Source organism: Cephus cinctus, unplaced genomic scaffold, assembly GCF_000341935.2.
Source record: "Cephus cinctus unplaced genomic scaffold, Ccin1 Ccin1_scaffold0215, whole genome shotgun sequence".
Lineage (NCBI taxonomy): Eukaryota > Metazoa > Arthropoda > Insecta > Hymenoptera > Cephidae > Cephus > Cephus cinctus.
This window is the reverse complement of record NW_014332933.1, coordinates 1,737,694-1,764,284: the sequence shown is the minus strand read 5'-3', so window position 1 is coordinate 1,764,284 and position 26,591 is coordinate 1,737,694. Positions and strand designations below refer to the sequence as shown.

The 26,591-nt window shown below is 36.5% G+C and overlaps 6 protein-coding genes across 14 annotated transcripts; 2 read left to right on the top strand and 4 right to left on the bottom strand.

Moving 5' to 3' along the window:
* The first annotated feature begins 102 nt into the window (after positions 1-102).
* Positions 103-3,165, top strand: LOC107265062 (coiled-coil domain-containing protein 149). 2 transcript variants are annotated; one of them, XM_015734057.2, is made up of 9 exons: positions 103-822; positions 879-1,051; positions 1,201-1,441; positions 1,521-1,687; positions 1,753-1,825; positions 1,952-2,036; positions 2,113-2,257; positions 2,346-2,443; positions 2,516-3,165. In XM_015734057.2, the coding sequence occupies exons 1-9, from the start codon at positions 742-744 to the stop codon at positions 2,728-2,730; spliced, it is 1,278 nt and encodes a 425-aa protein (XP_015589543.1). In that variant the 5' UTR covers positions 103-741; the 3' UTR covers positions 2,731-3,165. The 2 variants fall into 2 exon arrangements, with proteins under 2 accessions (XP_015589543.1, XP_015589542.1); XM_015734056.2 differs by having other exon boundaries at positions 110-822; positions 2,507-3,165.
* A 24-nt stretch (positions 3,166-3,189) lies between these two features.
* LOC107264988 (stress response protein NST1-like) lies at positions 3,190-5,517 on the bottom strand. The gene is made up of 6 exons (XM_025082545.1): positions 5,222-5,517; positions 5,048-5,154; positions 4,317-4,660; positions 3,874-4,235; positions 3,468-3,818; positions 3,190-3,394 (listed from the first exon to the last, which is right to left on the bottom strand). Exons 2-6 carry the CDS (start codon positions 5,136-5,138, stop codon positions 3,202-3,204), a joined length of 1,341 nt encoding a protein of 446 aa, XP_024938313.1. The 5' UTR covers positions 5,139-5,154; positions 5,222-5,517; the 3' UTR covers positions 3,190-3,201.
* Positions 5,518-5,645: 128 nt separating this feature from the next.
* Positions 5,646-12,150, bottom strand: LOC107265056 (proclotting enzyme). Of its 2 annotated transcripts, none has more exons than XM_015734045.2 (8): positions 11,507-12,150; positions 11,227-11,255; positions 8,244-8,318; positions 7,514-8,141; positions 7,196-7,422; positions 6,909-7,101; positions 6,513-6,790; positions 5,646-6,426 (listed from the first exon to the last, which is right to left on the bottom strand). In XM_015734045.2, the coding sequence occupies exons 1-8, from the start codon at positions 11,542-11,544 to the stop codon at positions 6,131-6,133; spliced, it is 1,764 nt and encodes a 587-aa protein (XP_015589531.1). In that variant the 5' UTR covers positions 11,545-12,150; the 3' UTR covers positions 5,646-6,130. The 2 variants fall into 2 exon arrangements, with proteins under 2 accessions (XP_015589531.1, XP_015589532.1); XM_015734046.2 differs by having other exon boundaries at positions 11,227-11,321; positions 11,507-12,147.
* A 47-nt stretch (positions 12,151-12,197) lies between these two features.
* LOC107265052 (SAFB-like transcription modulator) lies at positions 12,198-21,553 on the bottom strand. 6 transcript variants are annotated; one of them, XM_015734032.2, is made up of 15 exons: positions 21,191-21,552; positions 20,608-20,695; positions 20,368-20,519; positions 19,989-20,234; positions 19,782-19,806; positions 18,409-18,559; positions 17,147-17,187; positions 16,786-17,057; positions 16,536-16,698; positions 16,213-16,460; positions 15,515-16,017; positions 15,232-15,405; positions 15,011-15,147; positions 13,051-13,207; positions 12,198-12,965 (listed from the first exon to the last, which is right to left on the bottom strand). In XM_015734032.2, exons 1-15 carry the CDS (start codon positions 21,311-21,313, stop codon positions 12,800-12,802), a joined length of 2,646 nt encoding a protein of 881 aa, XP_015589518.1. In that variant the 5' UTR covers positions 21,314-21,552; the 3' UTR covers positions 12,198-12,799. The 6 variants fall into 6 exon arrangements, with proteins under 6 accessions (XP_015589518.1, XP_015589519.1, XP_024938307.1 ...); XM_015734033.2 differs by having other exon boundaries at positions 16,786-17,054; XM_015734035.2 differs by lacking the exons at positions 12,198-12,965; positions 13,051-13,207 and adding exons at positions 14,039-14,491; positions 14,617-14,728 and having other exon boundaries at positions 21,191-21,553.
* Positions 21,554-21,655: 102 nt separating this feature from the next.
* On the top strand, positions 21,656-22,704 carry LOC107265069 (UDP-N-acetylglucosamine transferase subunit ALG13 homolog). The gene is made up of 2 exons (XM_015734066.2): positions 21,656-22,085; positions 22,193-22,704. Exons 1-2 carry the CDS (start codon positions 22,002-22,004, stop codon positions 22,604-22,606), a joined length of 498 nt encoding a protein of 165 aa, XP_015589552.1. The 5' UTR covers positions 21,656-22,001; the 3' UTR covers positions 22,607-22,704.
* A 292-nt stretch (positions 22,705-22,996) lies between these two features.
* On the bottom strand, positions 22,997-26,564 carry LOC107265065 (succinate--CoA ligase [ADP/GDP-forming] subunit alpha, mitochondrial). 2 transcript variants are annotated; one of them, XM_025082546.1, is made up of 7 exons: positions 26,333-26,564; positions 25,362-25,597; positions 24,205-24,426; positions 24,016-24,120; positions 23,737-23,940; positions 23,405-23,539; positions 22,997-23,235 (listed from the first exon to the last, which is right to left on the bottom strand). In XM_025082546.1, the coding sequence occupies exons 1-7, from the start codon at positions 26,367-26,369 to the stop codon at positions 23,149-23,151; spliced, it is 1,026 nt and encodes a 341-aa protein (XP_024938314.1). In that variant the 5' UTR covers positions 26,370-26,564; the 3' UTR covers positions 22,997-23,148. The 2 variants fall into 2 exon arrangements, with proteins under 2 accessions (XP_024938314.1, XP_015589546.1); XM_015734060.2 differs by having other exon boundaries at positions 22,998-23,235; positions 23,761-23,940; positions 26,333-26,562.
* Between the last annotated feature and the right edge of the window lie 27 nt (positions 26,565-26,591).

The window sequence follows — 26,591 nt, the reverse complement described above, 5'->3', positions numbered from 1 at the left end:
CCAATCGACCCCCTGCTCTAAACGAATAGAAACATCATAGACATTTCTACTTGTAACGACTGTTTGGGATTGGTCATTTCTTTCAGATCAGTATTAACTGAATCAGTTTAAGACCGCCGTGTAAACGTAGTCATAGGTACTCATTTTATTCTAAATTAAAATTATCGTTATACACTAAGAAGTGAAGACAGGCTATATGATTATAATGATCGTTTATCAGTGTTTTATATTCTTAGAAGTGTTAAATGAGAGATGACTAGGGAAATTACCAATGAGCCGATTTTCATCGTCCAAGTTTTATTTCGGCGTCGACGCGTCACCAACTGTGTCCACCTTTGATTGGTTACCATCTGGAGCAAGCGCAGTGATTTAAAAATGTTACGGAAAGTCTGTCGTTTCAACAATGATCAACAAACAACGAACAAACAATAATGGGAGCAAACATTTAAAGTCATTATTAGTCGGCCGACTTCACACCTGTTTTAGCTCTGGTTAAATAATTTTCCTTGCAAAATTTTTTTTATCGCAATCTTATTGAGATCCAATATTATTTATGAAGATTTTCGTAAAGGGACATTGAGCAAATATTACTTTGAATTATTTATATATGTTCTACTTTGATGGTGATTTTCTATGTTCGGATATAGAGAATTGCTGTTCTGTCAGAATTGTCAAATTTAAGATTGGCTTCTCAATTATTTGTATATTGTAAAGAATTTTATATATCTTATAATTATATCAATGGCAAACTCATCTGGAGGAAGACAAAGATCTATGAATTTTAAGGAGCAGAATGGATTTTCAAGTAACAGTAGTTCAGAGGTAGGTAATATTTAACTTATAAATTGTTGAGATACTTACATTAATATTGTTTATAGAATGCTGCTTTAACACGAAAGTTGCAATTAAAAACCGACGCTCTTATTGTCTTAAGTCAAGAATTAGATCAATGTCGGGTACAACGTGATCAATTTAAGTTAATGGCTGAACAAATTCAAGAGCGCTTTTTACATTTGAGGCAACAAACATCAGAGGCAAGAGAATTAAATGGGTAAGCTTAATTTATCACTAAAAACAGAAAGGGATGATCATAGTATGTTTTGCTATTGTTTTTCCAATGTATAAGAATTAAGTACATCATACATAAATATTCTAACGTTAGAAAGCATACATTTTTATGTATTTGTAAATTGTTTATAGATTGTACAATTTAGATGAGAACTTCAGAACACAGGATCTGTTAATTGAAACTAGAGAACAGAATAAATGCCTAAGATTGCAAGTTGAAACCTTGAGGCAAAAGCTAGGTGATGCACAAGGAGATATTAAAGTGCTTAGAACAAGCAATCGTACATCTGGAGATCAGCAAGAAGTACAGAATGTACCTGCAGCACATCAAAGAGAAGAGATGATAGAACAGCTAGAAAAATTGAACATTAAGGTCGAATGGATTTACAATATTATTATCAGATAATGCATAATATAGAGGTCTTAGTCTAATCATCTTTATTTTTCTTTAGTGTGCCCAGTTGCAAACAGATCTTCAGACTCTCTTGGATGAAAAACATGAACTAGAAATAGAACGTGATGCATTCAAATGCAAGGCGCATAGGCTGAATCATGAATTATCCAAAGCTCTGAGTGCTTCGAAACCAGTGGATCTAGATGCTCTTATCAATGAAAATAGGTATATTATGGCAGGATAGAAAAATTAAAAATCGTTTCATAACATTATTATTTTATGATTTTTAGATATTTGCAGGAGAGACTCCAACAATTACTTGAAGAAAAAGAGCTTGCTCGACAATCCCTTTCAAAGTATAAGGTAACAGCTCTCTTGATATTATGTACAGTATAGTTTCTAGTAACCATTAGTTTTATGGAATAATAGTGAGAAAAGTATAAAAATAACAGTGTAACTGGACTGGTGATGGTAAAATAACATTTATAGAGCATGCTGGATAGTAAAAGGATAAAGGGTACTATCAAGTTAGGTGGAAATTCAGCTGCGGGAACAGTAATGACTCATAAACAAGGTTTGTTATGACTATTGCAAGAATGTGCACTTTCTTCCAAAAATGCGATTAATAAATAAATAATTAAAATCATTAGTTGAGCAACTGCTGCATCAAGGTTCACAAATTCCACCTCAACGATCTGCTGCTGCAATGTCTGACTTACGCTGCTTGTGTGCTGCTTTACTAGAAGCATTGAATGATAAAACACTTGCTTTAGTGCATCAAAAAAAAGCTAACAAGTTAGTACATCACCTTCTTCAGTGTTCGATTTATCTACTACTTAAAAATAGTTAAAAATATTGTATGTTTAAAATTTTCATTTAATAGAATACTAGCATTGAGAATATGCGAGCTGGACAATGCAGTACAATCTCCTACAATGAAACTATTGGAAGGATATGCTGGTTCAGATGTGGATATAATAGGTATATTTCTTTTCCATTACAAATAAATATTGTAAAAGATTATTTGTGAAACGTAACTTCTAGGTCATGAAGACTTTGATGAGTGTGTTAATACATCCCAATCTCAATTGGAATCTACTGATGATAAAGGGAATAACACACGTACGGTAAGTAATGCTGTTACAGAAAATTGTGCTGAAAGTAACAATGAAGTGGCGCAATTGACATTGCCCAAAAATTTAGATGCTCTTGTTCAGAAAGCTTTGAATAATTTAAAAGAAACTGAGAAGGACAATTCCGAATATTAGACTATCTATGCTTACTGGAGCAATGTATGTACAGTTAAGGAAAAACGCATTGAAACCGCGCTTGTGTTACCTAAAGTTCATATCATAGTATATCAGTACTACTATTAAGAGAAATCCACAAATTGAATCTCTATACTTTAGCCAGAGTTTATATACAGCCAGTGACTAGTCATTTATTTTCTAGCGATTTTACGAGTCTCTTTTACTTTATAACAGTTTACTGCCTACAACCAAACTATATATATTTCGAACAATGTCTTCTGGACAATGTTGTTAATTTTAAATTGAAAAGAATGAACAACACAAAGATGATTTGCATCTTAATTCCAAAGTACACTCCAACAGCCTTTAGTATTATATTGCATTATGTTATAAAAATAATGTTTGTACAATATATTTCTTGTTGTTCAAGAATAAAAATGGTCTATACTTGGACTTACTATCCAGTATTAATCCCACGAATCACAAATATTATGTGGAAATTGCTGTAGAACCATAATAGACAGGTTGACAATAAAATGAACGAACAAGATGACGTCTTTCCCGTAAATATTTTTGATGCAAAACACAATCTAGTTGATTTAACCATAAATTGAATGTATCAAATCCTTGAATTTGCCTTGTCATCTGTGTCTGTTGTTGATAATATTGTTGGTTGTATGTCCTGATCACATAATTGGAATTAGCAATTTTCATTTACACTAATATCTATATCTCAATATGAAGTTTATACTTACATCATTCGCCTTTTTTTTGATTCATCATCCTTTTGTCGCTTCCATGATTTGAAAGCCTGAGCATTGGCAATTTCTTTTGCATGGAGTTCCCTTTGTGCTGCTTCTTTCACTTCTTGCATTACTCTCTTTTTCAGAGAATTTAATTTACGTTGCTCATCCCGTTGCTTCCTCACACGTCTGCATGTCTCGTATGCATTTCTCTTTCTCTCCTCTTCGTTTAATTTTTCTACTCTTTCTAACTGCTTCATTTTTTGTTCCTCTTTGAATATTCGACTGTATCTTGCATTTTTCGCTCTTTTCCATATTTCAAAAGCTGCCTCTCCCACAGCTGTACGATTAGTTCTCTTTTTTCTAAAATATATAATTGCAGTAAAAATATTCAAATTTATCTTTTTACAGCACTTACTTCGATTTATCAGTCTTGAGTTTTTGATCGTTTGCAGTCTCATTTTTCACGTTCATTTGACCCCTCCACACTTCAATTAGTTCAGGGCTTTCCTGAATTTGTGAATTTTCGGAGGTTGCCAATTCTTTTTTTTTTTCTTCATTAATTTCTACAAGAGGCTCGTTTAAGGTTCTTACAGTCGAATGGGACGCAGTCAGATTTGTCGAAGTTCTAACGCAATCCTTCAATCGTAGTACCAAATAATTTTCAGAAACATTGTCATGAACATCGGTATCAGAAGTATTAGAAAGTCGCACGATTTTAGTTATTCTTTTATTTGGTTTAATCCTACGTATAGTATGTACGACGGGGGCGGCTATGGCCTAGAAGGAATCAAAATATAAGTATACCAAATATATAGTATATCAAATTTCTTGAAAAACGTATATTTCGATTTAACATACTTCACTGTCTTCTTCTTTTTGAATATCTCTCAGATACTCGTCGTGACTAAGTTCAGACAACTGTTCAGCTTGATTAGATGTTGGAAAATCATTTAAATTTTTACTAATACACTTTTGTGTATTTAATTCTTCAAGCTCATGAACTTCATTATCAATTACTGAAGGTTTCCAATGTACACTTGAATTTGTGTTTGATTGATTCTCATGGCATGCTACACAATCTGGTGAATCATTCTTCAATTCCTTTTTATACTGTTCAACTTGATTTTTTGTCTCTCTGATCTCATCCATTTTTTTAAAGTACCATTCTTCATAAATCGCCCGTTCTAATTTTGTCAGTTGCTCTGAACAAAATAATTATTGAGTATTATTACGCCCGAACCAGAATGAAGGCCGATTTACCTAGTCTGGTGCCTTTACAGAACCGTAATATACTATTAAGTTACCCTGTTGAAATAAATAATTGTAAAACCCAAGAGACTCTAGCATTTATTGTGCTTTAACGAAATTAAGGAGTTCCTTCACCAAATATAATAATTATAAGCTGCTTACCTTGATTTCGATGATTATGAGTCGTCAAAGGTTGATGTATTGTGATAAAAATGAGAAGAGTTTGGAGTTAAAATAGCAAAAATACGAAAACGAATTGAATTAACAAACAAACAACGAAAATGAGTGTGAGCCTTAGTTTTAACAGTATTTATAATTTCTATAATACTTAAATATCTAACCTGTGTCTTCAAGAGCTCCGTCTATCATCTGCTTCACTGTACTTCCGAAATCTTGCTCCGAGACGCACCGTATTTTTAATCTCGTAGACATTGTTGTTCCTCTTGTTCTTAAAGTAAACAAGATTTTAATTAACTATAAAACTTGTATGGAATCTAAAAAAAAATATGATTTACTTTTTCTGACAGTCATCCAAAGATTTGAATTCTCATTTTTCTATCTTCTATCTCCGTCCGTTCTTAATTTTTCAATATCGAATCCTTTTGTTATCCACTTAGTACTGGTAAATTTTTATTGACTTAGACAATCAAAATTCTCATGTGAATCTGTAAAGCGTATATTTTTTTATCTTTATCATAGCATTTTACTCGATTGACGTAACTACCCGTATGAATTTATCTGTGTGAAATTTAACTGCTGGCAACTATTCAATTATAAAAAAAAAGGAGGAGCCGGCATAAGATAATTAAGTGTGCCATGGATATTTGTTCGTGGCACAAAACATAATTAATTATTGCAAGGTGTAATAATTTGATATATTTATTCTTACGTATCTGCATTCGCAATAAGTTCGTATGTACATATCTTTACGCTATAATAATTAGTTAAATAATTTATTTATTCGATGAATATACGTAACATTATATACTCAGTAATAATATAAAGTAAATTTATATATACAGTCGTATTAAAAAAAAAAAAGCTTTTGACACTTTTTTTTAGAAAATTCTACACTCCTACATCACTACAAATGTAAATGATCATTGGCACAACACTAATGGTTCGGAAAATAATATCTGATCAACGTTCAGAAATGTAAACGATGAAGTATCGTTTCTCACAGAGTCTTGGAATAAGTCATTACATATGTTAAAATTGATGTGTTAACAGGTGATTTTTCAAAAGTCATCAATCACGCGGTTAAGGCGATAAATAATATTATCTCTTGGCACACCACGAAGAAAAAAAGAGTGACAATTTAACGTTTCGTCCTCAATACAAGTAACAGGCCTTAAAGAGGAATATGATACATAAACGCAAATGGTTAAATTGGTAACAAAATAAATGAAAGCGATCATCATTCCTCAGTTAATATTATTCTTAATCCAGTCTGTATATTCCGTAAGACGAGTATATACACCAGGGTACCCAGGCTCCCCGCATTTATTACCGAAGGACACAATACCAATCTGCATCCAATGGCCTTCAGCACGTAGCATTAATGGTCCACCAGAATCGCCCTGACAGGCATCCTTGCCACCCTGGCTATAACCAGCGCAGAGGAAATTGCTAGTAATAGGTTGAAAATAAGCCGCATTGCAATCTTCATTCCTCCATACGGGTAAAACGGCCTGTCGTTGAACTGTACTTTCTTTGCCGCCTGTTGAAATTATAAATATTTCAATTATTGATACTCGACTGGGTCTCATAAGTACACTCAATATCTAAGCATTAATATTTAACTACCATAATACGTTGTGCCCCAGCCGACAACCGTTGGTCTTGCACCAGCAAATGGTTCTCCACGAAAACGAGCCTGAGGTAGACATATTGGTATGACATAGGGAGTCTTCCTCACAGGCCTATTTAATTCAAGTATCGCAATGTCATTGTAAAATCCAACACGGGAGAATTTCGGATGCGCCCGTATCTCCTTCACAGCATAAGTTTCGGGAGAGGACGGTTCGTCATCCCGTTCAAGATCAATGTCTCCCAGGCGAACTGTAAACTGTCGTGCGGCAAACCTGCAAAATGAAAGGTAACGTGACCGACATACCAGTGTATAATTTTTATACATCTCCACGCTATGCACACCGTGTATCTGTTGTATTAAAGTGTCAGGAGGTCAGAACGAATACTCACGGTCGCTGACGTTGATCCCTGGTACAATGGGCTGCTGTGAGAATGTGTCTCGGACCAATCAGAGAACCTCCGCACCAAAATTCCGTTCTACGTGCCCCATGGAGAAATATAGCTGCCATCCATGGCCAGCGACCTGGTAAAGCCTCCTCGCCGCCCACAACACGGTACTTTCCAGAGTTTCGCACTCCGCACTCTGAGAAGAAGAATTTCTAGATGACCTCAGAGTTCTTCTTATGATCTATAATATTTATTAATGCTTGCAGATGAGTTGGTCCTGGTACACTTACCCTCGTCATCCTGTATGAAATTATTATCAATGGTATCAATAGTCTCAAAACCACTGGAGTTGCTCGACGAGTCTGGTACGGTAACGACTTCCCCAACTGGTCTAACGGTTGTCGTTGTTATTGGCAGCAGAGGAATTGGTCGAGGAGTCGACGGTCTGGTTGGCCGATGAGGAGGTCGTTGTGGACGCACGCCGGATTCTGACCCAGGTGAAATTACGCCGGATGAACTAGAGTTTGTAATACGAATTTCAAAATCTCACTAACATTTTCTTTTACTTTCACAAGGTGCTTTCAAATTCGGGTGCTTTCATCACATACCTTTCCCCGTTGGATCCTGCATCACCTATGATTTTATCCAGTGGACAGCATACTCCTGGTACGAATAAACTTTTGAAGCATAGAGACTGCCTCAGCTTTGTGAGGTCTAACAATAATTGAGGACAGTTACTGAGGTCTTGACATTTTCCAGGTCCACCGTCTGCAGTAGTGCAGGCTGATGGTGCCGAGGACGACTCCTTGTCTTTTTCATAAATTCCTTCAGCAGATTGCTCACCGGATATTCCGGTTGAACTGACTGGTCTCAGAGGTAATGCAACACCTCGCACCAGTGGCGCTATGCTGTCGGTAACATTCCTGCCCAAAATGTTTTTGGATATTGTATACAGAGCCGATGGCAGTTCCTTTGGTGGATTGTCCGAATTTTCAACACCGCGTGTCATATTCACTATGTAACTGCCGACCGTATTTAAAGCCCCCAGTGTCTCCGTGATGGTTATCAGTGGATCGATTTGCTCTACATTTTCACTGATCTTGACGTAATGATGAGGAAGATGATCCTGCGTGTCTCTTCGATATATCAATCCTCTTCTTGGTCCACCATCCCGGACCTCGGTCCATCTTCTAACCGGTGGACCGTATGACGATGGCTGTGACCTATAGTTAATTGCTGTGCATGATAAAATCAAATAGAAATTTAATAAGACTTTCAAAAATTATCTAAAGTCAGATCATCATCATTGATGATGAATTTGATGGTACTATTACTCACGATGATTGTAGTAGTTCAGTACTTCCTCTGTATAAGACAAAGTTCCTGTCAGAATATTCCATATTACATAGAATCCTGAAAAATATTAGCATTATTAAATACATAAATTCGAATTAGCATAACGGGGCAACAAGTTTTATGTTAATCTACGTTTTATATGTTTTAATAATGATCGGAAGTTTCTGGACAGTCTCGAGATTCCCCAAACATCTCATCTCAATCAACTACCAGGATACATCGCGCGGACTTGCGCCATTTCATGGAACAGTCACGTAATATCAGTAACCTTATGCCAAAAAGCAACTTTCCAATTTTCGCAGAATTCATCCGGCTTCGTTTTGCAACAAGGGAACAAGCAACAGATCCAATCCTGACGGGGAAAGTGCGTCGAGTAAGAAAGGAAGTGCACCTTGAACAAAGGGATACACGAGAAATCCATTTAAAGAAATTCTCCAATGTGCTCGGAAGTACTTTCTTTAAAAAGTACATTAAAATTCTTTTAGAAAGACCCTTGGTTCTATAACGGAATACATGTTTATTATTCTAAGCACCTAATTAGAAATCGATTCAGCCGGAAGGTTATGATTTTCATTGAAAAAATAATGGGCTATCTCTCTAACCAATCACATCCGGTCCCAACGCATACCAAAAAGTCGATCATTCCTGTTTTACGCTACATACGATTCATAGATCGGTAACGCACAAGCAACTTATACACGGAATACACGTTACAGGCTGCAGGACTTCATCGATGGTGAAAGTTAACCAGCGAGAAAGTGTGCCTCTCATCCACTCACTGATTCACTGCCGATACCAATGGTATACTTCAAGACCAATCATCAATCCATAGCCCATCAAGGACGAGCAGTGGAATTTTACGATGTGCATAGAGATATTTGATCAAGATATGTTTTGATCGATCGATGAGTCAACACCCTGCTAATTTTTTGTACGAAATCATGTACGATTATTTATAAGAAATTTTTTGTACATTAGACTATAGAAAGTTTACGTGGATCTCTGTATTCTAGTTTTAGATACATTTGTCTTCGATAACAATAGATGCAAGAGGATTAGAGATTAGTGAATTTCAAAGAGCAAACGAATTGTTAATAATAATAGCCACATGAGAAATTGCTATTTTACTTAGATAATTGTTCTCTTACACAGCGACCCAATGTGGAAAACTGTGAAGCAAATGAGTATAAAGGTGTCACTGGCACATGCGGTTGGTTGGTTTAAGAATAATTATGTCGCATAAGAACAACACCGGTTTGTCTAATGATCTTAATTAAAAACGTCGTGTTACGCGAAGCAGCTGACATGCCCGTTAAGTAAAGGAGGTCAGTAATTTTTTTATAAAAAAGTCTTTTAAAAAATGCTGCTTACCAGAAACCCGTAACTGGATTTTTGGCGATGGAGTAAAATACACAGTTGTAATAAAAGTGCATGTATAAATGTTCTACGGATCAACGGAGATAATTTAAGTGTTCGGTATTACGATTGCTATATATATAATTATATACATGTATGTATCGGTTTATTCCATATCGAGATCGATGCATCGCACCGGATAAAACTGGCTAGTGAAAGTGTGCCGAATTTTTGCAAAATTCCAATAAACAAACATCCTGACGCTTTTATGCAAAATACTCGAAAACAGGCATCGCATATAAAATGGAATCAAGGGTGTAATAAAATATTTAATGGTTAACCGGTGAGAGATAACCAACGTATCTTTTAATTTTTTATAATAACAGCCTTGATGGTGGTTTCGCTATTCCACTTTTTTTTTAGACACTTTTCGTACATTACTGTGGATTTCTTTCTCGACACACGATGTGAACGCACTATGGGATCTTTTAACCCAGATACCAGATACGGATGAGACAAGATAATGTGTCTAGATTCAGATGTTGCGTGGAAATAATACATCCGGGTACTAGGCGGAGCCCACTTTGTTACTTTACTGTAAGATTTTTGAATAATGGAGATCATGCAAATAATTTCTGGTATATGAAAATTGTGATAACGATAAATACACTGTATGCCTTTACCTAAGAGTAACGGAGTCCACTTAGTTACTACACTCCAAAAATTTTGTACAATTAAGTTAATTCAAATGATTCCTGATACGTCAAAATTGGGACAAAGAAAATCCACTGTATGTCTTTACGTAAGAGTCATACGTTAGTCATGTCACGTTCTCGTGGTGCTATAGACGACTTTACCTTTAAAAGTCGGTGAAGAGGCGTAATGTCAATTACTTTTATTTCTCTCTACTATCAGCAAGAAAAAAACGCAGGCCGTGAAAAGAATCCTAGTAATATATTTGTCCGACTGAAGCGAGCGTTTAATAATCGGGACGAGAAGATTAATGTCAAATTTTTAGTAAGAAAAAAAGGGATAATAGGAAATTGTTTGCTTTCGTTACTTTCGTAAACTAATACTGAAGCATCGTTTCTAAATTTGCGTTACGATACGGTAACACTCGTTTTCTCTTGACTGTCATATTAATAGAGCGAAACATTGATCTAAAATCATTTTCTTACTTGGATCCTTTTTTCTGTTTCTACCAAAGAAGTTGACGTCTTTGTAATACCCGGATATTGATATAGGTACCGGAACTGTAGGGACAGAGCAAAAACTAAAACGGATGACTCAACGATTCTCATGAATCAAAAACCAAGAAGCAGATAGAAACGTATTACTGCAGCGAGTATGTATATATATTAAAAAGAAATTTAATTACAGGTTGTTTACCATGCTGACACTAATCGATTACTATCGCACAATCAGACCCTGAACTTGACCAAGATCTGCGTTTAATACCTGAGCTGGTGCGCAACCTTCGCCAAGTATCCTAGTATAAAATTGAGACTGTCACTTATAGGTGTTAAGAATTCTTTAAATTTACACAGTGCCACATATTTGGATTAGTCATTAAATAACAGACGGTGTCATTATTAATATAGAGACTTACCAAGTGCCGCTGTCGATACCCTCATTTTACTGTGGAAGAAAAAAAATCAATTTTTGTCCACTGACATTCCACTCAACTGTCACCGCACCTGACACCTGAAGAGACCGAGAACCGAATTATTTGAAGGAGTCGTCGCGACGTTAAAACGACAGGGAATTATACATCTTAGGATTGTGCGGTAAAAAAAATAATTCTCGGACGGAAGTTGAGTCGCGCGGCTGTAGTTACAGGATGGTCCTGACTACAACGACTGTCCATGAAAAGACCTCGACATACTTACCGATGCTTACTCTCTCTTATCCTCTGAAGAGGCGCCATCCCTCACTACACTTCGTACAACCAAGGGAAAGTGGTCCCTACTCTTCTACCTTTCGTTGATTCGTCATGGTATAATGTATATAGTTATACCGGATCCACACAATCTGAAGAACGTAAGAGGTACCCTGGTACCATATATTCGTCGACTGTCTTCGTTTTTGACTACGGAAGACCACATGAAAGTGGATCCACTCAGCATAGACAGTTCAGTACTGGACACTCCATCCGGGTCTAATAACATTCGTGGTACTCCACACAAAATGGAATTGAATGAAATGATGTGAATGGGTGGTGAATGGTGAATGTGATGATTGAAGCCACAAATTTCTGATCCATTTAAAATTCAAAAGAATTTCATGATTAATAACATGTCCAGAGTGATAAAGAAATCACTTCATTATGAGGACAGATACTTGTACTTGTGGCCTGGTGAAATGTTTGAAAGTCCTTGTGGTCGTAGGATATCTTTTAGTCTGTCAAGTCCTTGGAAAGTTTTCTAGGAGGGTATATCCAGTTGAACTGGGATCATTGGTTCTGAAGTAGGAATTACCAAGTTTTATCCAGTCATTTGTCACGGGTGATCTAGAAACTTTTCATCCTGTAGTCGTACGATAAATCTTAGTTGTAGACAGAAAATAAATGTTCACTCTTCGTTTACTTCCTAAAGACTATATATTTATTGAAGTAGTGATATCTCTTACTACATTGCAATGCGTATACGTACCTTGTGTACAAAGAAATAAACCTTTAATGCTCTCGATGTACAATTCATTTTGAAACGTAATATGTATACAGTTCATAATGTTATTCACAATTGATTACGAGCTCCTGAGACACGAGGGAAATAAGTCTACTGTGCGCCAAGTAAGAATTTCTGACGAAACTCTTTTTTGATCTCGTACGTATATTTATATCTAAATATAAGAAAACATTGACGATGATCAGCCTATAAGAGTTGGCCAGAAGCGAATTATGGAATAAAATGGCGATCAGCCTTTTCTGGTAATGTTATACAAATGTCTCGCAGGAAATCAGCTATGTAATTGAAAGGACTTAAGACACTCGTGTCAGGTACGCACATGAATTATTATAATAAAAACTATCATTATTAAGGAGATCGATATGATCCCAGTAATTATGATAATTAACGTCTAAACTTATAGAAGCAAACTCGTGCTTTTAATTACTCTCGCAAATACATTGCGAGGAACTTCCTCTTCGTACCTCCATCGTATTCGATCATTCAAGAAAATCGTTAATATTTTCTCATGCTCGGCATAGATGATTTGTACGGATCGAAACGATCGTACGACGGTCCTGTTCCTGGAGCAGTTAATCCAATTGATTGAATTGGTCCTCCTTGATAAATCGGTGGTCCGGGATGTCTCATAGTATTTCCCATATTGCTGGAGTTGCTCCATCTATTTAATTATTTAAAAAAAGCAATAAACAAAAAAGACTCTTTTCACTATTAAATAATTATTTTCTACTTAATGTGATGATGACCTGTTAACGTTATCGGAGGAACGACCGCTCCAGCTAGATGTCTCACCGCGAGGATCTCGAGGTCCACCACTTGGTACAGAATTGAACGATTTCGCCGATTGTGGCGCAGAATGCCAACCGCTAGTAGTTCGATTGCTGTCGCCATATCGGCTGTCACCTAGTACAAACAAGATACCAATAGATGAAGTCGACTACTTTATGAAAGAAAATTGCGTGTCACTCAGTTAACTGTTGGTAAAAAAAATGTGGGTCACGGCTTTGCTGCGTTCTTGACCTGATAAAATAATATTTAGATAGAAAAATGTTTTTAAAGTATCATAGAAATTTTGGTACTGTCGAGAATTCTTGCACATCAATGGATGTGATTTATGATAATAATTAATAATCAATTACACATCTTTTATATAACAGACACTCGCTTTCTTTTTTTTTCCTCTCTGTCTTCATTGAGAGCAAACCTGTTTAGATAAATATTATAATGGGCGTAAACACAGAAAAATCATAATTCTTGTCTTCTGCTTTTCCACGTCAAGGACCACGTGTCATTTGACAAATGATATGATGAACATTTCTATTCCAACTGAAAATATAGTGAAAATCTAGGTAAATACACCTAAAATTATAGTTCTATAAAACTAAATAAATGTCTAATGATTATGCCTTATGCGATAAGCTATTCAGTAGCAACGTCAATTAGTTCAAAAAGCGTCCGAATGCCACATATCTAGTATGCTTTATAATAAAAAATAATGTGAGAATCACATTAAGCTCCATTCTGATTATCTTTAATTAAATGATACACTTGATCAAAGAAAATTATCAAAACAAGAGGAAGGTACAATTGACCAAAAATGTTAGCAATATATCATAGTTGGAAACACTAGGCTGGAAAAGGTTGAACGTTACAAACGTACCTCTTTCCCATCGCCAGTTAGTATTCCTCATGACTGATGATAGGTCCAACTTGCTACAATAAAAAGCAACAGAATGTGTGAAATCATACAATTTTTTATTAATAAAGCATACACGATTATGTAGCGGATTACACAGTATCACTACTTAAAGACAGTCGTACGCCAAGTGTATTTATTTATATTTCTCATTTTTAATTATTTTTTTTGCTGCTTTTTTTGTCCGTTCATTATAGGCAGATCGTCTCACGCGATTTATGCCTATCAAAATCATTGGAATATTAAATCTTGATTTCTTACTGTAATCAAGTATAGCACAGTCTTAAATTGAAGTACCGATGCGCATTATTTAATCTGCGGAAAGCGATCGACTCAAAGACGTTGCTATTGCGTCACTGGCATATGTCAATCGAAATTCATTTTGTAGAACAAGTTTATGCGCACTCGCATTTTATGTACGTTCAGAATTTATGCCCAATAATCACTGCAGGGTTTCGTATACTGCTTATACGGCTTCTTTGTATACAAAGCTGAAATTTGATTACACCGTTGCGTTCAGTAAATACTTGTTGCTTTTTCTTTATAGACTGCACGCACATACCTTGCTAACTACGGTACAGGCATTGTCAAAAATTAATAACACATTACTACTTGCCTACGTGCTCAAGACATCACTTCATTCTACAACTATCGTTCACTGAACTAAGGAATCTGCATCAATCCTTTGTGTTCTCTTTGACTTTCTTCATTTGTGCAGTTATGTACTTCTTTAATTCAATACAGATATGTTATTTGTACGTCAAGTACATATTGCTCATGCTTCACGTGGTCGGCCAGAATTAATAATACTGTTACACATTGAATTTGCATGAAAAATGCGAATTCCAAAGCATTAAGCAAAAATATGATGCAATTTTGATCAACATTTGTTCGAATAATCAACAACGAATTTATGGTCGAGTTTGTTGTGTCAATTGGAATTAATGCATAGAGGAACAAACTTCTTCATGCAGAATATTATTTTATATGAGAATATACGTATGACTTACGAGGTGCACTGGATCCTGGAGGTTTCGTGCTTTCACTATACCGAGTATGACTGTCACGAGAACTTCTATGAGATTCAGCTTCGGATCGTCTAACATCACGTTCTCTGCCATACGTTGTGGTGCTTGAACGATCGTATCTGCACATAATTATTTGAATAAATTAATGAAATAATAATATAATGATAAACTTGTAGTGTCTTATTGGTCCCTGATGTACGTACCTTTCCTTTACTTGTCGCGGATCGATAGAAGATGTCTGTGATGGAAGTGGCTCGCGACGAACTATCACCTCTCTACCACGGGTCACTTCGGGAAATGAATCAGGACGGTTGCTGCGAGATGGGAAGTCGGCACTTCGTTTGAAGTCCTTCTTTATTCCTATATCCTGAGCCGTTCTGCAAATAATATAAGAGGTATCTTTAGAAAATAATGAAATTGTGATTATTATTGATGTATAATGATAAGATACACACGAAATAATATGTAGCAATCAAGAAGACATACCTGGTGGATTCGTATCGAGATGGTGGCGAAGGATCTAATCGTCTATCGGAAACTCTATCCAAGATTTCTGGACGTCTATCAGACACACGGTCAGGACTATGTCTCCGACTATGTTCAGTAGTGATCCGTTTTCTATCCGGTTCCACGTAAAGATCACGAGGGTCTCTTCTATCGCTGGAAGATCTCTTGATCGATGGTGGCGGTGGTGGACGCCGACTTTCCTCAAGTCGCATCTGCTGCCTCTTCAGCTCCAGTCTCTCCCGCTCAAGCTTTTCTCTTTCCAATTTCTGTCTCTCGCGTTCAAGGCGCAGCAGCTCGGCCTTTTCTTGCTCAATCCTTTCTCGCTCTCTTCTTAACTTTTCGCGTTCCCTCTCTAGACGCGCAGCCTCTTCTCGCTGTCTACGTTCAATCTCACGTTGACGTTCCATGTCCTCCCGTCGTCGTCGTTCCTCTTCACGTAACATCCTTTCCCTCTCGCGTAGTCTCTGCCTCTCGCGTTCCTCCTGCATTTCATATGTGCTTTGAGCTCGTTTAACAGGTAGAGTCTTAAGGGTAGTTTTAATTGGGCGATGATCGACCGACTTCGCATGGAAAGTTTATGGTACTTTGGATCCATAGGATGGTACGGTTGTGAATTGGCAGGGATAGCGAAGGGTACGATGACTAGTCAAGGATGAAATAAAAATAGCCTGGCTAACCCTTATTTTTGCGAATGTCAGTATGTCGTCGCGACGGCGACGTTCCCTGCTTCGCGAACGAGTATGAGAGCGGTGATGCTCCCAGGTACGAATCCTCTTCTCATCACGTCTTCCACGTTCGCTCTCTGGTTTCTTGCTCGTAGACTTTGTTGAACGGGAATCTGATTCCTTTGACGGCTCTTCCTTCTTTTCGGAGGATTCCGCCTTCTTCTCATCGGAGACCTCGCTGTTCTCCTCGGACTTTTTGGCTAGTGAATTGTCGTACGAGGTAAATTTGATGAGCTGATATTTCAGATTGGTATATAGTTGTTGCGTCAACTTACTCGACTCGGAGACTTTTTCTTCTGTCTCCTTTTTCACTTCCTTTTCCTTTCTCTCGTTTGGTTCAGGATTTTCCTTGGATTTCTCCTTCTCTTCCTTCTTGTCCGATTTTCCGCTGTTCGATTCGCGCTTTCTCATGTGGCTCTGCTGAGAATCACCCTTTGCCTAACAATGTCGGTATTCAATATTTAAAGTAATACATTTGATTGTCATATAATACAATGTCATAGCATACATGACAATTTTCCGTACCTTTTCAACAGATATCACACGACCGTGAAGTTCTGTCCTGTGCAAGTGTTGTATACATTTTGCAGCATCCTCACTGGTTGACATAGTAACGTACCCATAGCATCGGGCACCGGGAGTTCGAGCGTTAGTCACCACTTTGGCTCCTATCACCTTGCCATATTTAGAAAATATTTGCTTCAAGTCAGTAGCGCGAGTCGTAGACGATAATCCAGATACCCACAAGTTTCTACTACTTGCATTAGCTGGGCTGATTGGTGATATTTTCTTATCTGCTGGCATGCAAACAAAGTAGTCTGACGCGTTCGAAATTCAACTATTACATAAGAAAAGAGTGCACATTTCACAACAACAAAAAACTTACCTTTATCATCTCTCTTTGGGTTCTTGTTGCCGGAGTCTCCACTGTAATTATTGTATAATTATTAATTAAAAGAAGAATGAGCCAATTCGTAGGGCATTGGAAATTAAAGAGTAAACTTTTTCGATTCTATTTTACTGAGGCTTAATAGGTACCTCTGTAACTATGTTAAGTGCACAAATTTGGCTAGCAACTTGTTCATTTTTTTCTCTCTTTCTTTTCACGTATTCATTGTTAAAGAATGATCTTAAAGATCATTATATTTTATGAATGCTCTCACTCGGGACGTCGGGAAAATTACCAAGTCCAGTCTTGGTCCGTGCACGTATCCTCCTGATATTTAAAAAATTCCAGTTTTCACCTGTACCACGTTACATAGAAAATACCATTACATCCATGTACGTAGATTGACACTTCTCGTTCCTCTAGTATAAATTTCCGCAACCGCAGCTATCCCTGGTTGACATTATTCTTCGCATGGCGTGGCTGCTCCCGTGAAAACCCAGAGAGTTATGGACATTTACGCGATACTTAAGGAAGTGCCGATTCTTCTCTCAATTGTATGGAACCTCGTCGACACGTGCACGAGGGGTCTCTCGTTTTAAGGTAATCGACACTGAAATTCTAATGTCCGTATTGGGAGTCTCGATGTAGGATAAGGTAGTTTCATTCGAGGATAGAGGTCGAGACTTCAACCGAACTTATGTCATGTGGGGTCACACATTTGGGGTCCATTCGTGTCCGTGTTCGAACGTTTTTCGAAGCACTTTATATCGGAGCACTTTTAGGAAAAGCTCAGAAGGAGAAAATTACAAGCGCGGAGCTTCATTCTTTCCTCCCTCTCTCTCTCTCTCTCTCTCTCTCTCTCTCTCACACACTTTCTCTCTCTATCACTCTCTCTTTGTACGCGATGACTCTCGGCAATCCGATTTATGTAAGTTTGCTAGCCAATTTCTCAATTTCTTAACATACTTCCCAGAGTTAAGAATTATAGCCTAAGAGATATACCGTGTACAATCGACATTGGAGCGTGCTCCGTATTCGATTTTAGAAAAAAGGGGAAACAAAGTGATCTTGCGTACGATCCCGCTGGAATTGATTGATCTCTTGGGAAGCGTCGTGCGATATAATAGGATTTTATATATCCAGATCGTTGGCGTATCCAGCACAGGAGAGTACATCTCTATAGCAGAGAGTAGTGCCTGACGAGACATTTTTTTTTTGTTGGCGAACCACTGTGAACCGTTTAGCAATGTGAGACCAACCTCTTGCCTCCATCGCCACCGTCCTGCTTGCTCTTCATCCCGACGTTTGCGCTGGACGACGTCCCTTCCTTGTTGTTGGATCCACCGTCTGCTCTGCCGCTCCCTTTAGAGTCTCCTTTTTTGTTCTCTTCCGTTCTCTTCTCTCCTCCATCTGCAGGGACAATCAAGGTAGCATTGTGGTCACTCTCTGACGAGCCAGATTTTCCACCCTCCCTAAAAATCTCTTCTAGCGACTGGCACTTCTGTGCAGGCGTTCTCCATGTCACTGAAAGACCACACCGAATAAGACGTGGCTAGAGGATCGTCGCAGGGGCCCAGGAACCTCGTGCACCGTAGACACCGATGACTAGGATGACTGGGATGACGACGACGTCCTCTCTGTAGGGGAAAGCTAATTTTTTGCGCTCAAGGCACGAGAGGGCTACCACTCTCTCTCAACCTCTGGACACCGTGGGTCCAGAATTCGTAGACTGGTAAACAAGAAGAGACACTAAAAAGGGCAAAGCAGGATGGCAGAACGCAGAGCGGTAATCCGGTACGAGATCTGAATCGACGTGTTGAGTAGTTCTCTTGTTCTCCGATATTCCAGTGTTTCCTACAATATCAAAAGCCTCAGGCCGGAAAACGCGCTCGTGCGAACACCGCATCGATCTTGTTTGATATTTCGCTATAAGTTGGCTCGTACTTTATGGCTGTTCGTTCCATTTGCATTAGTACAATGCTCAATAACGTTCTGGTAACCGGTTACGCAGGGCCGAAGTTTCAGAAATATAGGTGACTTCTTCGTTAATCCATTATGAGAATCGATGATAAAGATCCAACGATGCTCTATGCGGCAGGTATAATTAATGTAATTTCATAACAAATTCTAGCGTTAACTAACTTATAGACTAGCACTTAATGGATACATGTTTTTTAAAGCAACATGCTCCACAGCGACACGTAGGAAATTGTAGAATAGATGTGAATTTCGTTCAGAGCTGGAACCGTTATGTTGTCACCACGGTCGACAACATCGCTGATCGCTCGTAGTTCGCTGAAGTGGCAGAACTCCGTCCTAATCGGTCAGGATGATTCCACTGTTGTTGTCATCCTATTCCGACTCCTGTACGTTGTCCAACTCCAGCTCCGGGGCTTCAGGAAGGTAGCAGTGGACGTTGGATGAAGTTTGTTTCAGGACACCGCCAGAGTCTAGGTTGATGTGCTTTCACCGATGATATTCAATACTTTCCTTGATCTTGATGGTCAGCGGGCTCGAGTAACTTACTCTCCGCTCCGCGACGTTGTTAATAATACCGCTAATTTCCATTCTTTGGAAACTTAATACTAAACTTTATATTTAAAATCAGAATACTTTACAAAGTCAAACTTACCCTTCTGCCTGTCGTGAGTCTCAGTCTGAAAGAATAAATATAAAATATAGGTTAATGTAGGTTCATCTACACTGATTTATGATAGTACCTTTACTGTAATATTGATTATTATATTAATACTGTACTATTATATTAATACTTATATTAAAACTGTATATAATTATATTAATTGCAATATACATGAATATTTCAATCGAAGTACGTTACCTCTTCGGCAAGGAGGTTTTCTTCATCCTCTCCAATTGTCAAATTTATTGAATCTTCATTGTCAATACCATTTGCCTCGATGGCAACAAGGGGATTAGCAGGAGGACTTCTGTTGCTTTTTTCACCATCACTTTTCTTCTCTGTATCTTTCGTTTCACCATTCGTTTCATTCTGTACTTCTTCTTTGACTTCTTGCTTTTCCTCTTCAATCTTAGGTACTTTCTTTTGATCTTCTCCCTGAGTTTCCTGGAGACGTATATATAAAAGATAGCATTAAATGTCTTTGTGTGTAATTATTATAATGGAGTACAAACATTTTGGACAGCTATTACTAAATAACTGTATTAAGTGATATTAAATTCTTTTTATCAAGCTTTACCACTTTTTTGGATGAAGCTACTTCATTTTCTACAAGAGGTTCTGCTATTTCTTCTTTAGGCTTGATATCTGTAATTTCTTGTGTATCCAAATTTCCTTCTTTCTGTGTATCAGAGGTATCCATAGGCTCTTCCTGACTTGATACCCCTGTCCCTGTTAAAAATATATTAAGTATGTGAAAGAACAGCCAATACAACAAAACTTTATAATATATCAAAATTTATCCATATGACATATATACCACTATTTTTCCTTGGATTCATTTTACTAACTCCACCACATGGAACAATCAGATATTCATCAGGGTTCTCTCCTTCATCAGCAATTGCCTGTAAATGCCGAAACAAGGATAATAATCTACAAATCTATATAACCAAATTTTTTAAATCAAATCTGAATTTATAAATACTACATACAGTAATATAAGAGTATATATATATTGTGTGAATATTTATATGAAAATTTAAAAAAAAAGTATACGAAAATGTAACTACCGTCTATTTGTAGAACTTTTCAAATACATACAATCCAATTCTATAATATAATTTGAAACTAACATTGCAAAATCATTGCTAAAAGATACATTATTCTATCAGCTTCACACTAAATTCTTATTCTCAAAAGTGAAAGTGAAGCTGTTCAACTTATACTTTCCACGCCTTACTCTAAAACCGCAGTTGGAACAACACGAAGCAAGTATGAACTAAAATCAAGCCATCCAGGGATCAATAGGGTTAAAATGGCGTCACGCCATTCGACACGCCATCATAAAAAGAGTCACACAAGCAGATATTCGGATACCTTTAAAACATAAGACTATTTACCTTAGAAAGACGTTCCAAAAGGGCTGCTTTATTACCCGTTTTATCGAGGCCACGACGTTCTAATTCCGTTTTAAGATCTATCACCCGTAATTCTGTTAATTTCTTTCCTTCAACATCAGCCATTACTCTCAGAAAATGATCGTCAGGATGAAACTAGTTTTTATCCAAAACTTAAACACGCTCGAAAGAAGATCGATATAGTAGGCCGTCCCTCATAAATTGATGCAAGGTTCGTCTACCATAACTAAATAGAAAACGAAATGATGCCAAATCGTGAACGAAACGGGCTACCACTGACTACCACACTGCACTCCCAATGGAAATGTCCATCAGCATGACGTCAACTTCCGCTCTTGTACTGTGCACAGTACTACCAACAGTACGAGCAAAAAGACTACAACGAAATTGTCATATGAAAGTGTATGAAAGGAAGCGACAAAAAATGTTTCTGGTGATGGTTTACAATGAAATTATCGCTGGACAATTTTGGAAAATTATATTTTCATCTCTAATTAAAAATTGGATTAGACCACTTTGGCGATATAAAGAATCGTGAGAAAATTGATTGTGATTCTTGCTGTACATAAAAATTTTCCAGATTGATTATTCCATTTTGTTCATTTCTTAGCATAAAAGATTGTTAAATTTCATTATTTGAAATGATTATTAATATAAAATATGTCATCAGCATGTAATTCAAATTTCATATCGTGTTATGTACATTCGCCTAACTGTACAGTGTAGCATTGCGAGTATTGCAAACCACTGCTTTATCTGATGAACCTTAACCTCACAGCGATTTGTAATAAAAATGTCGAAGAATATATTTGTTACTGTTGGCACCACAAAATTTGACGAATTAATTAATACAGTAACAGATTCTCAAGTACTGAAGGTACGCAGACTAAGCTAGGCATGATTATTTTCCATAATTTCTATTTGTAGAACAAAGTTATTATAGATTTTGAGTAATGATAATATCATTAGTATTTTTTGTTTTAGAATTTAAACAAAAAAGGATACAATTATTTAACCCTACAGATTGGTAATAGTGCGTTAGACCCAAACTGTACACCAAGGTATGGGTTCCATCACATAGATTATTTTCACTTAAGTCCTTCGATCAAAGAATATATATTGTCTGCTGATTTAATAATAAGTCATGCTGGGGCAGGTACTTGTTTAGAAGTATTAGAGGCTCAAAAGCCGTTGATAGTTGTAACTAATCAGCTTCTAATGGATAATCATCAACTTGAATTAGCATCACAACTCTATGAAGATGGACATTTATACTATTGTACATGTGATACTTTATTAGATGTAATCAAAACTATGGATTTATCAAGATTAAAACCATTTAGAACTGATAAGAGTAAGAACATTGTGAATTGTATAAATGAAATTATGGGATTCTAATATTTAATCATTATTGCATACAATGAGAATCACAAGATTCGATGTTATAACAGATATAATTTAATATTCAACATAATATACAATGTGAGTGCATAGTATACATAATTTTTTTTAATATTACACCTAATGGTAGAGTACACAAAGTTGCTTTATAAGCTGTGGCAGAAGAAGACTTTAACAAACCAATGGCAAATATCAAATCCTAATCTGCATGAGATTCAGGCTTGATCTCCTACCACTGACAAAACATTTTGTAGACATGTAGCAAATACTGTGTATTTAAAAAAAATGGTATAATTTAAACATAAAACAGAATTTACCATTTGCCATGTTAATTCCAACTTTGGACGTTCTGCGAATGGATACAAACAACATTTTGTATCGCATATAATTAGTTTGTTTCGGCTTTGGATAACCTCCACATTATGTTCCCATTGATCCAATGTCAGATCAACGTAGTAGAGGTTACACTGAGAATTTATTTTACGAGGATACATGGACATGGAGAAAAACTACATAGTTTTATAGCAATGTTCGCTCTCTTAATTACAGACGAGGCCAAGGCGAGTCATTTCCTTCAATAGCGTATTACCCATTTGTGCAGGACTCCTTGTTACGATTACACCCGCCTATAATAAATGCAATATTAATCATACTGCATATCATCTCAAAGTCCGAGTAAAAAACAAAACAGACAGTACGAAATTGTAAAATTTCAAGTGAAAAGAGCCAAATATATTACCACCTTGACTCCTGTAAAAAATAAATATGCATACACTAGAAGAAAAAACCTATTACCTTTTCGAGAGCATCTATTTTATCCTGAGCACCGCCTTTCCCTCCAGAGATAATGGCACCTGCATGACCCATTCTTCGTCCCGGTGGAGCAGTTATGCCGGCAATGAAGGAGACAACTGGCTTAACTTTCGGGCCCTGAAATACGAACATCATTTTTTTTTTATTGTAAACCAAAAGTGCTTAGCTTCAAGATTCTTCGTTCAATATTAGATTTACTACTTTACAGCACATTAACTTTCTGTGCGTATTGAAATGAAGAGGGTTGTACAGGGCTATGAGGTGGGCTGTAATTGAAGTAGGTGTGGATTAGGACACAGGATATATTTGGGTACCAATAAATTAGAACAGCAACCGACAGTGTTATGTTCGATGAGATATTCGGCTGCCGATTCCTCTGCACTTCCACCGATTTCTCCGATCATTATGATTCCGTCGCACTCAGGATCCTTTAGGAAGACTTCCAGGCAGTCAATGAAATCGGTTCCATTGAAAGGATCACCACCGATTCCAACGCATAACGACTGTCCGAGGCCTGTCTGTTTGAATAAAAATATACATTCATATTTATCATATAATAATTTGTTAATAATTTTGAAAAAATTGGTCCTTACGAGTGTCGTTTGGTTCACAGCCTCATAAGTCAAAGTTCCAGATCTTGAGACAATACCGATTTTTCCTTTTTGATGTATATGACCTGGCATAATGCCGATTTTACACTGAATTCAATAATATAAGTTATTAATTGAGCATTGGTGCGGACAGTTTCTTCAAAAGATACTAATATGGAATTATGGTCGCACCTGCTCCGGAGCAATAATTCCAGGACAGTTTGGCCCGATAAGGCGAGACTTGTTCTGTTCTAATAATCGCCTTTTCACTTTGACCATGTCATGTTGAGGAATACCTTCAGTGATACATACGATCAATGGCATTTCAGCATCCAAAGCCTCCATAATGGCTGCTGCAGCACTTGGTGGAGGTACATAAATAACAGAAGCTGTTGCGCCAGTTGCCTCTTTTGCCTGATAAACAAATGAAATAGTTTCCAATCATAATAGTAACACACGACGATACGATTATTAAATATGTTTATACCTGGAGGTGTATCCAGTTCTATACGTGATATAGGCAAAATAGTACAAATGAACTCATATCTAATCTTTATGCAAGAAAAAGCTTAAAATAAAACTAAGATCATCGACTGAAATTTGGTGTTTACCAACATTGTGATACCAGTCGCCTTATTTATCATACCACAAGTTAATGATAAAATATAATCATACTGTAGTCCAAATTCCATTTCTTAGTGAGGCTATTTATGTATGCTTATATGAGTTCTATGCTACAGTACAATAAGGCCAACAGTTTTTGTATTGACATTATGTTTCTTAGCACTGATACTAGACATCCACTTTTTTCTTTAGTTGAAATTTATTGAAGTGTAATTATTATTATGGATTTATATTCAATATGCCAAGATTTACAATTTCTCATAAATGTGAAGTACAATTGCTGCCAATAAATCTGGGTCAGACAAATTGTAACTTTCACATCTGAATATATGATTAATCCTAGGATTTGTATGTCTCACCTATGCAGCAGATAACACTGAGTGTAAAGGAGGGCTTGAAAATCTCAGTGTTCATATTAAGTGACATGTACTCATGAATTTATCTATCTTTATATTTTTTCTACTTGTGTATCCTACATGGTATTGGTAGATAGATTCCCTGATAGAAAATGTTGATATGGTGAAATAAAGTGCTTGTTCAAGAAGAAATAACTGTGTAAATTATACTGTTGATGTTAATCATTAACATGTTTCAAAAGATCTTATCATATTATATTTTTGGAGCATAAAATGTACTCCATTTAACTTCATCAGTATTATGTAATTTTTTGACAGAAAATAATTTTTACAGAAGCCCATTGCATATTGTAAAGGTAAAAAACCTACCTCCTTTACAGATTTGAACACAGGCTTTCCAAGGTGTTCTGTACCAGCCTTCTTAGGACTAACACCACCGACAATTTTAGTGCCATAGTCAATGGCCTGCTGGCAATGAAAAGTACCTTGCTTTCCAGTGAATCCTTGACATATAACTTTCGTATTCGAGTCAATTTTCAAATTTTTTCTTGTTTCTGTATAATTAAATCTAATTTGAGTTCGCAGCAAATTACTACGACCCGCAACTGAAACAAGACATATATATATTTCATTAGAGATTTTTTATAAAAATTAGTTTATTGAAAAAAATTGTTTCATATAATTACATCAGTTTCATTTATAAAACTACTATAGCAATATTATTAGCAATACTATTTAATTCTATTCAGCTTAGAAGGTCAAGATCTGTGGATTGAATAGGATCCAAGGAATATATAGCCATCATGAATAGAAATTGGAAACAAGGTCATGCTAACAAAATGATCACAGAATACTCATAGCTGAACTAGGTACCAGTATGTTAAATAATTCATTATAGTATTTTCCTTAAATCAATATAAAAATGAGTTTCAAGATATCCACATGGATCTGACACTTTAGATAACCAATCAATGTAAGGCTAAACATATAAAAAAGCGACATTTTAAGTAAAAGCGAATAATAAAAACGCCTATACATTATTATTCATTAAGAGAGTATAATGGAGAAGATAGCAATAGTATGCAGTAGACAAATTTAATTTTATTAATACAATTTACGTTCTAAATCTTGTCTGCTGACTTATATAATAAGAAGTTGATGGTGTTTCATACTGAATCGATTCTCTATTTTACATATACAAAATAAGTAAACTTTTGCGAAGGAACGATGAAAATATAACGGCAAAATGTAACATATATGATTAGCTCAAATCCCTAAGCGGATATTGCAAAGTGCCATCGAGAAGTCACCTAAATTAATGTGAATAAATGAGGACTCACCTGTAAATTTTGAAAATGCCCTGGCAGCCACAGCCATTTTTAAAGTTATACTTTCCAATCAGAAACTAAAAATCGCTATTGAATTATCGAGCCAGTCACCATAAAAGGTTCTGGCTGCTAGGGGCTAGGAAGAAGAGTACAAAAGGAATACGGGCGCAGTCTGTAACTTTCGCACAGAACTGTTTGATGGAACAGTCACAAACTTTTAGCAAATTAGATAAGAAGATAGTTTTATCACTAAAAAAAAATACCCGCTAGT

Coding starts and splice junctions, on each gene's coding strand:
- LOC107264988 (XM_025082545.1), bottom strand. CDS start 5,138: ATGTCTACGAGATTAAAAATACGGTGCGTCTCGGAGCAAGATTTCGGA. Junction 4,236..4,316: donor AAAAAGAAGAAGACAGTGAA/GTATGTTAAATC, acceptor GATTCCTTCTAG/GCCATAGCCGCCCCCGTCGT. Junction 3,395..3,467: donor TCAAAAAAAAGGCGAATGAT/GTAAGTATAAAC, acceptor TTATGTGATCAG/GACATACAACCAACAATATT.
- LOC107265052 (XM_015734032.2), bottom strand. CDS start 21,313: ATGGCTGATGTTGAAGGAAAGAAATTAACAGAATTACGGGTGATAGAT. Junction 20,520..20,607: donor GAATCCAAGGAAAAATAGTG/GTATATATGTCA, acceptor TATTTTTAACAG/GGACAGGGGTATCAAGTCAG. Junction 17,058..17,146: donor CCCAAAGAGAGATGATAAAG/GTAAGTTTTTTG, acceptor TTTGCATGCCAG/CAGATAAGAAAATATCACCA.
- LOC107265062 (XM_015734056.2), top strand. CDS start 742: ATGGCAAACTCATCTGGAGGAAGACAAAGATCTATGAATTTTAAGGAG. Junction 2,258..2,345: donor CATCAAAAAAAAGCTAACAA/GTTAGTACATCA, acceptor TTCATTTAATAG/AATACTAGCATTGAGAATAT. Junction 2,444..2,506: donor TTCAGATGTGGATATAATAG/GTATATTTCTTT, acceptor CGTAACTTCTAG/GTCATGAAGACTTTGATGAG.
- LOC107265069 (XM_015734066.2), top strand. CDS start 22,002: ATGTCGAAGAATATATTTGTTACTGTTGGCACCACAAAATTTGACGAA. Junction 22,086..22,192: donor CAGATTCTCAAGTACTGAAG/GTACGCAGACTA, acceptor TTTTTGTTTTAG/AATTTAAACAAAAAAGGATA.
- LOC107265065 (XM_025082546.1), bottom strand. CDS start 26,369: ATGGCTGTGGCTGCCAGGGCATTTTCAAAATTTACAG. Junction 25,598..26,332: donor GGCATTTTCAAAATTTACAG/GTGAGTCCTCAT, acceptor GTCTTGTTTCAG/TTGCGGGTCGTAGTAATTTG. Junction 23,540..23,736: donor GTTGCTGTTCTAATTTATTG/GTACCCAAATAT, acceptor TTCGTATTTCAG/GGCCCGAAAGTTAAGCCAGT.
- LOC107265056 (XM_015734045.2), bottom strand. CDS start 11,544: ATGGCGCCTCTTCAGAGGATAAGAGAGAGTAAGCATCG. Junction 8,142..8,243: donor ACTGAACTACTACAATCATC/GTGAGTAATAGT, acceptor TATCATGCACAG/CAATTAACTATAGGTCACAG. Junction 6,427..6,512: donor CTGGGGCACAACGTATTATG/GTAGTTAAATAT, acceptor TAATTTCAACAG/GCGGCAAAGAAAGTACAGTT.